The 11,499-nt window shown below is 38.8% G+C and overlaps 2 protein-coding genes across 3 annotated transcripts in view; both read right to left on the bottom strand.

Moving 5' to 3' along the window:
• Positions 1 to 486: 486 nt before the first annotated feature.
• Positions 487 to 10,038, bottom strand: apbb1 (amyloid beta (A4) precursor protein-binding, family B, member 1 (Fe65)). 2 transcript variants are annotated; one of them, XM_035679529.1, is made up of 15 exons: positions 9,803 to 10,038; positions 8,533 to 9,174; positions 7,349 to 7,554; positions 7,202 to 7,261; positions 6,827 to 6,906; positions 6,657 to 6,723; positions 5,717 to 5,863; positions 5,324 to 5,451; positions 4,716 to 4,721; positions 4,421 to 4,535; positions 4,212 to 4,296; positions 4,040 to 4,120; positions 3,792 to 3,907; positions 3,400 to 3,576; positions 487 to 3,277 (listed from the first exon to the last, which is right to left on the bottom strand). In XM_035679529.1, the coding sequence occupies exons 2-15, from the start codon at positions 9,167 to 9,169 to the stop codon at positions 3,122 to 3,124; spliced, it is 2,061 nt and encodes a 686-aa protein (XP_035535422.1). In that variant the 5' UTR covers positions 9,170 to 9,174; positions 9,803 to 10,038; the 3' UTR covers positions 487 to 3,121. The 2 variants fall into 2 exon arrangements, with proteins under 2 accessions (XP_035535422.1, XP_035535423.1); XM_035679530.1 differs by lacking the exon at positions 4,716 to 4,721 and having other exon boundaries at positions 3,122 to 3,277; positions 9,803 to 10,034.
• Positions 10,039 to 11,368: 1,330 nt separating this feature from the next.
• Positions 11,369 to 11,499, bottom strand: part of LOC118341309 (integrin-linked protein kinase) — a gene marked incomplete in the record, with an annotated part of 14,826 nt that continues 14,695 nt past the window's right edge. Inside the window, 1 exon segment of the mRNA XM_035679532.1 lies at positions 11,369 to 11,499.

Genomic DNA, 11,499 nt, shown 5'->3' with positions numbered 1-11,499 from the left:
TATTACCAGTCTGCAGCTGCTGTGGATTCCACTTGATGTGCACCTTTCATCTTTAAAAGCCATCTCTTAGGGAAACAATAAGCTGTTCTCCCCATCCTTTTGAACTCACCAGGTGGGGGCAGCAGTGCTGATATGAACTGAACAGGTGACTCAAGGGTGGGTTGCGAATTACTTTTTTCTTTTAGTTCGCACACACTGTGCAGCTGGTCTGTCAATACGTATGATAAAACCAGTGTCAGCAGGTTTAATGCATATGCAAAAAGCCCAGACAGGTTGTGTGGGGCTTCTTTTACATTTTAATGGAAATGCTGGGAATGACAGATAAAGCCATTAATAGAAAATGGAAGGAAAAAATGTCCATGCCTCCACAACCACACACCAAAGGGGACATTTTCAGGCTCGAGGATCCAGACCTGCCCTTTGGAAGACAATCAGACGCACTTGGCTTCACACAACCGAGGTATTGAAAGACCACAAGATAAACAGTTATGATATGTTCACATTTATTGTGCAGTGACTTTTATATACATACATTTTATACACCTAATTTACATGAACAGAAATAAATTAATCTGCTAATGTTCTTTAACTCGTCTGGCTTTAGTGTTGCCACTGACTGGACACATCAAACTTTGAAGGAGAAAAAGCAAAATAGTTCCAAGTGACACATGAGTGACAAGGCAGTAACATGAGTCAATGTAGTCTAATTTTTATTAGTGTTATATTTTACACATATAAAGAAGCAGTTGGTAAGAGTTTGAGTGTTTGATAACTTCTAAAATGTTAAAAATCTAAATCTATAGGAATCTATAAATGAAAGTTTGAGAAAGGCCAGTCATCACAAAGCACTGCTTTGCTTTCAAAATCGGCTGACAAGGTCGTTCAGTGAGGTCAGACAGCAGAACAGACTCCATGACAGCTTTACAGTTGGAAATCTGTCTGAAAACAGTGTCACACTTCTCTATAATCACATGGGATTCATTTTTAATCCATTTGTTTCAAATATTATATATTTTTGTGGCTATATATTTTACAAGTACCAAACTTCTTTCAGCACTGTTTTGAGGACACGTCAGATTTCAGCTTTTTGCAATGTAGAAAAAATATCAAAGATGAGACATCTAGAAAGTTAAAAGATAAAAACTAATTCTGAAGTAGTGAACAATTCAATGCTGATGGCAGGTAAATGAGACCAGAGATCATTCTGCACCAGTTATTTGACATAAAGTCTCACTTTTTAGTATCACCATGATATAGTCAATCACGGTTTAGGTGTATTTCTTGTTTTTGTAAATACACAGTTGTATTTGTTATACGTGTATACATTCCTTTTCACAATATTTAATTGTAATTTTACTGAATAACAATATTTGCTCTAAAATAATCTTTAATTTGTAAGAAGACACATTCTGATGTGGTTCTGTCTTTTTTTGTAGACATATTTGTATCTTTATGCAGTGGAGTCAGATAGCCTGAGGATATCTCTTAAGTAGCTACCAATGTCTCCAAACAAACAAATGCCCTGCAGAGGTCAAACAAATCTTACAAACTGCATCTTTAATATTAGAGATGACTATTACTATTGTGCTACATACAGTATTGATCACTGACAGACACATAAAGATAAAATTCAACTTGGCTAATTAGTGTGTTCTTTATAAAAAGTAAATCTAAAGAGCTAATGTGAAAAGCATCTTAAATTGTGTACATTGTAGTGTGTGAAAACAATAAAAAAAAATACATTAAGTGGAGTGGCCGGGGCCCACACATCTCAAAATGTGACCATGGAAAGAAAAATAAAATAAAAAACACTGGAGAATGCATCTCTAGGTTTCCCATATACACAAACTGTAAATACAAACATTAACCTGCTCTCATCTTTTCAGTCTGAAGTAACTGACAGGGAGTCTAACTTTCTACTGCTAGCTTATGATAAACACTGACACTAACTAGAGTGACATGCCTATGAAACATGAAACAACAACTCCAGCCTCCTCTTACCATACAGAAACACAGTAAGAATTTACAGGATACATTGATGGGTCTTAAGCACTAAACCGCTGCAAGCAGCAAGAACTCTAAGCTATCAAAACATGCAGCTTGTGGTGAGTTTCTACAGTACTATTCAGTAGTTGTTGGTGGTAAACGGCTGTGTGAAAACCCAGAGTTTGTATTTTTTATTACTATTATTTCTATCACACAATAATGATTTTCAACATGGCTCTGTTGTTCCATTAGCCTCGCACTCATCTAGCTAGACTCTCTCATTAAAGTGAACCAATAATCACATGGCAGCCATCGTATCACCACACCATACAGGAACATCTGATTATTGCACACTAGCACTGAACTTGCAAATGTTCATGCAGAATGTATGAGAAACACACTACACTCAAATCAGTGGTTGCTCACTATGTGACAGATGACCATACAGTTCTTTGGAAGACTAAAATACATTGTTCGGGAGGGTCGGGGACATAGAACTACGTGGCACACTACTGAGACGCCTACAGCGCTTGTATTACAACCTAAGGTGGTAGAGAGAGGGGTGCAATGATGTTTTAGAAAATCAATATTAGGATACTAGACACCAACTGACAACGACTGTGTTACAGTACCTTCGTTAAAAGTAGAAAAAGAGGAGCGTTAGAGATGAGAATTGCACTGAGGAGAATAAGGGAACGAGACCATTTCTGGGAGAGGATCTAGCAACGTCTTTTTCAAGCAAATTCTAGCGTCAGCATGTAAAATATATTACATCCATATCCAACATTCATAGCATTTGTTTCTGTTAAAACACAAAAATAGTTAAGACTCACAGAAAGAATCCCAGCAAAGACAATACAGATGCCAGGGATTCATCTGTTTAAAGATGGGAGTTTAAAATTGTTGTATAAAGTAACAGCCAAAAAAAAAAAAAAAAGGAAATATATGCAATCTTTTCAGACACACATTTTCCCCACAAACTACTCCACACACTAGACTAGTGACTAGACAAGTGAAACGGTCGTAAGGCGAAACTGTGGTAGAAGGATGAGAGGAGGAGGAGGAGTGAGATTGAGAAAGGGGCTGTGGTGATGGACCTTGTGTTTAATGGACTGTGGATCATCTTCATTCCAACTCAGGGGGATTGGGAGCCTGACCTGTAGCTCTTAAAGCTGCCTAGCAGACTCTGCACCCCCTTTTTCACCCGTCGAGCCACCGAGTCAGCAGGAGGAGTGGGCAGGCAGGAGGCTAGACTGGGCGGACGCGCATCCAAACATTTCTGGTAGCGAAGCTATAAAAAGAAAACACGTGTTAGAAATGGTGTTTACAGACGCAAAACTCAAACACTGGCGTGCGCATATAAGAAAGGTCCAGCGAGGACAGATGGATGTCATGTGTTTGTTTACGACTCACCATGCAGGCAGCCTGTACAGCCTCACTCAGACTGGCAGCGTTGGGTTCGCACCAGAACATGTGGCAGGTGAAATCTTGGGGACCCTCCGCCATGATGAAAGCGAAGGTGTGGACGTCCTTCCCCACACCCATGAAAGACAGGAAGCGCACCCTGCACTCTGACAGCACCTCCTCATTCTGGGGTTAGAAATAAAAATGTCAAAAAAAAAAAAAGCATAACTGAAATACTGAATAGTTCAATTCACAAATCTTAAAAAAAAAGGAGGAAGACAAACTAAATTGTTTGTTTCTTTTTGTACTTTTATCATCACGATGAAACTTTAGCCCTTCAATTAAAATCACCATATCACCTTCTCGAGTGTCTATGTCATGTTCAGTTCGTTGTCTGTTACCTGTTTTGAGAGTATTGTGAGGGTGGCCGGTGCGACATTCACAGAGACAGGAGTCCACTCATTTCTATCTTTGCGATTCACTGCTGCCTCTAGTTGGTCATTGATTATATCCATACCTATCAATACACACAGAAAACATGACAATACATCAACCTTACTATAGAACAATCTTAATTGGAACATAAAAAGCATATTCAATATATTTAATGTTTAAATAAACTACTTCATATTTGAAGGTGTTTCCTTACCAACTGGCTTAGCCACAGCCTCACAACCAAGATAATAAACATGGAAGTGCTGGAAGAGTTCATTTTTTGGAGCAGGAAACTCTGTAAGGAGAGGAGGAAATATTAAGTGACTGTATCCACACTTTTAAGGATATAAAAAGTGTGGAAGGTCCTAAAGGTACTTCAGCTTTACCTTCAACAGGGATGACCACAGGGTTATTCGGGTCAGAGTTGAGCCTGCTCACCCCTGGTTTGGTCGCCTTTCTCTCCATCATTATCTTCAGTCAAATCATGAGAAGAAAACAGAAATAGAATTTCAAGTTAGAAATCCATGGTCGACTGTGAGCCAAGAAACTGCACCAAATTAACAGGGAAACTAAATTAAATCAAACAGTAGCTGACCTTTGAGCACATCTCATGTAAGCTGGTGGCTATGTTCTTGGCAGGTGAGTCACAGCGGAAAACATGACACTTCAGTACTTGGGTCAGGTTGTCTCGAGCCACATAAGCAAAATCCCTGCAGGTGAAATTAGATGGAAAAGGCCACATTCGCATATTAATACAGCAAAACTGTGTGAGTCAATTTGAAAAAATATATGCTTAAGTGCAAATAAAGTAGTAGACAAGAAGGCTAAGAACAGCACAAAACAATAATTTTATAGAACTAAATATTAAAATAATAATCATTGATGTATACCTTTCCCTGTTCATGACGGAAAATGCAGCATGAAAGAAAAAACACCATTGTTAGAATTCAGTGAGACGGGAAGCAGGGAGAAACAGTCAGGTTTATCTTTGTCTGCAATGTTCTCAACTATCCAGCAGAGGGCAGCAGCATACAATAAAAAAAAGAGCACACACAAGAACAAGAGTACTATGTGCTCATCATGACAGATTTCTTAAGGAACGCCAAGGCTCTGAGTCACAAATGAGTAATGACTACAGGAGGCTGTACATTATTTTAAAGGGGAATCAACCACTCAATGCAGACTGAACAGGATAATGGCAGAACGTCCAAATGAGTGAGAAAAGGTTGTCTGTCCTAAGTCTGGAAGAATATCTAACACTGTAAATTAATAATAATGCAACTATTACAAGACAAACTCACAGGTCGGTTAATTGTGAGCAAAATTGTAAGTGAGCTCACTAGAAACATGTTTTACAATCACAAAAGAAATACAACTGACCGGTGATCAAACAAAGTCTTTCTAAAGCATGGCTTGTTTAAAACAAATCTAATAAGTTAGATAAATAAATCGTGCAGTTCTGCCATCTTCATTTTGGCTTTGTAATGTAAATACTGACCTCCCGTTGTCTCTGCCAACACCCCAAACACGGATGCTGCCAATTGGCTGAGCATGAAGCAGAGTCTGGCCCAGTGGGTCGATCAAGTTCATAGTGTCGTTCTTCAGGACCATCAGCATGTCCTTACCCTGTCCAGACACATACTCTTAGTATGAGCAGCTTAAAACATTTCAGCTATCAGTAATTTGTGTGCTATTAAGTTAAGATATGTATGCATGTATTAGTACACAGCCATAGGAACTTTTATTAACAGCTTTAATGTACCTAAAAATACATTCACATCTTCTCAATGGCAGTAGTAATGTGATTTTGACAAATAAACAGCATTTTTCAAATGCATCTACATTAAAGTACATTCCAGGAATTGTCAGAAAGATGTCTGAGTCTCCTCACCTCTCCCCAGATACCAGCGGTGTCATGAAGGTTGTGTTTGTGATAAGAGAGCTGCCTGATGCAGTTGTTGACAGCAACACTGCTCTTGCCGGGTGCCATGTCCTCCTCAGACATCTCAACCCAGCCCAGAGAACGCACTGCAAAACACTGACAGAACAAAGACGCAGCACCACATTAGCACAGAAGAAGACTGCACAGGGAAGGTGAAGAACAATAAAGTTAGGAAAGGGAGGAACTACACAAGCTGAGTTTGCCTTTGATAAATACAATTCAATAAAAGCCTTGATAACAAATGGATGCTGACCACAGAAAGGCTAGAGGGCTTTTAATCTGAAACTGGTACAGAAGGTGTTAAGTTAAAAACAATATTGTTTTACTGTCTGTGACACATTCTACAGATATAAACATTGAAACTGTAATGAAAGGTGTATTTGCTGGTATAATGTTGACTTGAGACACGTTGCTTAAGCAGTCAGTTTTGCTCTAACCGGTTATTATGGGTGCTGAAATAAAAGAAAGCAGCAGGCAGTATTTCCCAGCTGTTAATGCTACCTTTTTCCCTCCTTTGATACTCATTTAGTTGTGTTGGTTACTCCATATGTGAAAAAAAAAAAATTGCTTGGCTACAAACATGCAAATGCAACAATAAAAAAAGTCATTATTTACTACTCAACGTGTCCAAAAAGTATAAAAAGGCCAATTGTAATACACTTATCCATATGTCCAAGTTGGAGAAAATAACGAATAATAACACATTTGGAAAAACATTTAAAGTATTCTCAATGTTTTAGTTTTTAGCCACTGTGCAGCGTCATGGATCAGTTCTGAATCAGTCTTTTGTCTCAGTAACAATAAGAGTATTCTTCACACTCATCCTGGTTTTAAGACCCTAATTAACTCTCAACACAGTGGATAAATCCAAGATAAAACACGGATTTACCTTAGTTTCTAAATCTGTGCAGAGTGGAGCGAGCTTCTCTTCTTCCTCCGACTGGGAGCAATTGTAACTGCAATGACAAGAGAGAGAAAGAGATCAGGATAAGCAACATTAAGAGAATAAAAACAGGTGTACTAAATACTAACTCATCAAAGAGCTTGAACTGCACATACTTCAGGTTGATGGATGCATAGCGTAGAGTTGCTCCTTCAAACTCCTTCAGACTTTGATCAGATGCAACCTCTCCCTCCTCCTGAAGACACAGAACACAGTTCACAATGGAAATTTAAACTTATCCCAATTAGAGGTTGTTAACTTGACAGACAACATTCACTTGTTCTAATATTATATATATTATAATAATGATTTTCAGCATTGGGAGAGCGGGGGATTTAAAGTTATATCCATTCAGATTCGATTAATATAGCTGAGTGAATATGCTCAGAATGAATCCAAAACGACTTGTTGTCGCCAAAATGTGAAAATATTTACAAACTCATCTGCCATGTATTTTGAGCACACTCAATTACATTCCTGCCACGACTTACCCTCCACAGTTCCCCTTCACCAGCTCCTTCATCTGTGCTGGAAAGCTGAGCCCAGGATTCCTGGCAAATTCAACACAAGATATGAGACTCTACATATTTACATGCCATTGCTTCTTCTATCCAAGCAAAATGCATGTTAGACCTCACCTCAGGCTCCTCACAGGGTGTAGTCTCCAGGGACATCGTCGAGGACATCATGGAGTCACCGACTTTACCCAGGGGTGAAGGAGGCTCCCACTGGGTGGTGCCTGTGGGGATGTGCCAGTAGTATGTGCCCGATGTATCTCGCACCCTCATCCATCCTGAAGGCAGGTCAGTGTCTGTCTCAAAAGCACTGGAATCCCAAAAGGACTCTGAAAGGCAGAAGGCAACGTGGAAACAGAGGAAAGGACAAATGTTTCTGTTTGAAACACTCTGACCATGTAGGAAGAGGACAAAACAAAGATTCTGCAAAACGTCACCGTCAACAACAGACAGCGAGATTAGATTATGAACTACTTTGCTATATTTAACTACTGTACGTCTCTATATACTTAAACAGAACTGAATACAGACTGCACTGGCATCACCACCTGACTACTAATACACAGGATTTAGTGTTGAATCCCACTCCAATATAAGATCAATATAATAACAATATATTCATTAGAAAACATTCCTGATTTAGCTTCAATTTGTTTTAAGATTACTGAGTGTACTTAAGGGCCTTGGGCTCATTCTTTAGGCCAAAAAGGACTTTAATCTTAAATCTGAAAGAAACGAGTACAATCAATGCCCACAACAAATAAAGAGAAAGATTTGCAGCACAGACAAGTTAATCTACCATACATGCCAGGTCTGTTAACATCTTACTTTAACCCTTTTACCATTTATAAGCAGTATTCAACCACTTGACAAAAAGTGTATAACACACTCTTATGTATAGCTGTAAGGACATTTTAAACTTTTTAGTAATATACAGTATCTCTCACAATTATAACTCCTCCTGCGAAGGCATATTTGATATTACTACTGTGTTTTACTTTATCGTCATTCATTCTTCGATTATACAGCATCCTCCACTTTTGTGTGCTCATGAACACAACTACATTATAGTGTGTTAGAAACCATTAATGTGTACTGCTTGCAAATTGCCTAATGAGGGACTACCGTTAAGTGCTTTATCCGATCGACTCATCTCCTCAATGCTCTGTATATCCGTAGTTTTTCTTGTTTTCACCATGTCTTCTCCATCTATAAAGCTGGTGCAGCATTTTTTAAGTATTCAAACGCCTGTTGTCTCCTACCATCCATGTGAGGCCTAAAAGTCAACTCTATGTACTTCTCTTTACCTCTGTTGCCATTGGGAGAGCTGTCGGCCGTGTTGTCCTGAGACACTGCAGGCCAGCTGGACTCTTCCTCATTTGGCGACCCGTTCATGTTGGAGAAGAGGAGGCAGGGATTTCTCCCCACAACACTGGCCTCCCTCTGAGTCTCCACGTCGCTCGGTTCTTCTGCCACTCCTCTGGTACCGCCCGATGTCTCTTCATCATCCTCCGATGTCTTCTCCTTCTCTTTGCCATCTTCCTCTCTCTCCTTCTCCTTCTCTTCTGTAGACTCCAGAGTGTCGATGAGTAGCGGCTCATTAAGGATGTTCTTGGACTCCTCCTGACTGAGACCCGGGGTCATTGCTATTTTGGGAGACTTGGTCTGCTCCTCGTTTCCCTGTTGTTCTTCCTGAGTGGTGGTCTGTTGGGGGAAGTCTTCCTTGTTCCCATTCTGGCTGATATTGCAGTTGTGGTCCTGGTCCTGCTGGTTCTCGGACACTTTCCGCAGCTGGTTCTGGCCTTCTTTGAGCCACTTGGCATTGTTACCAGTTGACTCCTGGTCGCACCAGTGGCTGCTGTCATTCAGCTTGTTCTTCAGCTCTTCCTCTTGTTTCTGTTTATTTACAACATACGACATATCTTCATCATCATGGCCACCCATGGTAACTTGGAGAGAGAGAGGGAGAGAGAGAAAGAGAGAGAGATTGGTTAGCATGCTAGCTAGCAGGCTAGCGATTGATACTGGTGCGATTAAGTCAAGAGTTTTTCTCTAAAATACGATGAAAATATACTCGGAAGTGATAACGATGTCAATGTCGCTATAAAATGCAAAAGTCACAATTCAGCGTTAAAAGCTACTGGCATCATTTCGATCCAAAAACTGAAGTGAGGTTCTCGTTCGATATTCCGGGTTGTCCATTACAACCGCTACTTCCACGGTTGGATTTTTCGGACGAACACGAAGCGTACTTCATCAGCTTCACCTTCCATTTGCCAACACGACCTTTTTTTTTTTTATTACCTTTTAGACACCGAGCTCAAAGTGGAGCCCGTCGGGAGCTCAGTGCACCATTTCACACCCGTGAGCTAAAAACACAAAGGCCAAAAGCAAACCGCATACTAAAACACAACGATACGAATCAGGGTTGTAAAATAACGGGATCCATCCGCCATCATCGCCGTCGTCATTTTGCGGCTAGGCTAATGTTAGCTCCTCGGCTAAAGCTAAACTCCAAAGCAGAATAAATCAAAGCAAGCGATTCGCCAAAAACGTGCGTCAAGAAATGTGACTTACCAGCTTCCACTAAACCCCCCCTTTTTGTCGAAATAGGCTGCACTGTGCGAGCTAACTACATATTTTCCATGAATCGTGCGGGCTCGCTCCGTTTTCTTGGTGCTGTTTTCTGCCAGCGGGCTCGGCTGCTGATGGAGGGCGAACCTGCGTCACGGATTAACGTCACGGCCCACTGCTGCCGCTCTCATGAACTTATAATAAAATGACTTTGATACTGGGTTTTTCTTTTTTTTTGGACATATTGATCCGGATCCGGTGCTGCACATTTTTTATAAAGCTTCTCGGCGTTAAAATCGTATAAAATGCATGATATTTGATGGATATAAAGCTTAATGCCAAGTTGTTGTTGTTGTTGTTGTCTACTCCCAAAATAACCTGTGGAAAACAGCTGCAGGGCATCTGGATCAGATCCTATTAACTATTCATGTACCTTTTAAACTATAGAAAAATTAAAACGTGACTCTTTGGATGTATTGTTTACTGCAACTGTGAATCAATAAAAAAATAATTAAAAAAAGAATATTTCATTACTTGCGTTAACTAACATTTATAACTGCTTACTTAAGTTTATTAATGACAAATTGACATTTATAACAGAAGATGACTCATTAGAAACCAGTGACACTTGTTTAATATTTTTATTTATTAGACTTAATACCTTATTAGAAAGTAAGAAACTATTAGTGGCTCATCACCAGGTAGAGATTTTTCACAACCTGGCTGTCGAAAAGTTGTTCTTTATTCTTCATATATGCAGGGTGACTACTTTCTTACTTTTTTTAATAGACATGCCCAAAAGGGAAATGATAAAGTAACAAGGTATAAAAGGTTATTTCTGGAATTAAATCTTTAATAAATTCTTTTTTTTATTTTTATTAATTCATATTTATTTAGATGAGTAACCTAAACTCACTCATAAATACATCGAAAATAGATTAGGAACACACATTTACGTATGAAATATTGAGCTGAGATAATATTAAATAATAATTTAGCTTGGGTATTCTAAAAATAATAAATAAAAGGTGCTCTACTGTTTCAGTATTTGAAAATGTAACTTAATTTGATAAATGAAATCTTATTGATTAGAAGGATCATTTTTATTCACTTTTTTAAAATGCCCCTTGCTTTGGAGGTAATGATGGTTAATTAAGATATTTACTTATCCATCACTTCACTGAATATTTAACTTTTTTTTTAAATTAAAATAAGATTCTGGAAAATATTCAATACTTAGTATTTTTACATACTAAGGCCATAATGAGCCTCCTCATAAAGATATTATTAAATTATTGTTCTTGCGTGTTGCCATTAGTCAGTGATTGTAGCATCATCAGTTCCAGCTAAAAGATACATATTTACCATAAAACATTAATGCCTTTTCTGCTATTTTTTATGAGATTCTACCCTACAAAAAGATGACAAAAGTACTATTACACACAAAGCTAAATTTAAGCCGTTAAATGACATTGGCCTGATATTGATGTTGCTTTGTAATGCTGATGTTTCTCATAAATTACTCATCGCTGACCCAATAATGTCCAACCCCAACTATAAATTCACACATTCAAGTTGCCCATATTTGTCCTTTTTAATATACTTATATATAAATACATACATTTGTATAAGTCATTCTTGATTTTGGCTTCAATCTGTGATTCAGCACAAACAAGCAAAGCTGGTGGAGGCACAGAAAC

This window comes from Morone saxatilis, unplaced genomic scaffold (assembly GCF_004916995.1).
Source record: "Morone saxatilis isolate NCDOM2014 unplaced genomic scaffold, NCSU_SB_2.0 Contig8, whole genome shotgun sequence".
In the NCBI taxonomy this organism is placed as follows: Eukaryota; Metazoa; Chordata; class Actinopteri; family Moronidae; genus Morone; species Morone saxatilis.
Note: the sequence above shows the minus strand (reverse complement) of the source record. Positions and strands in the feature narration are given on the sequence as shown.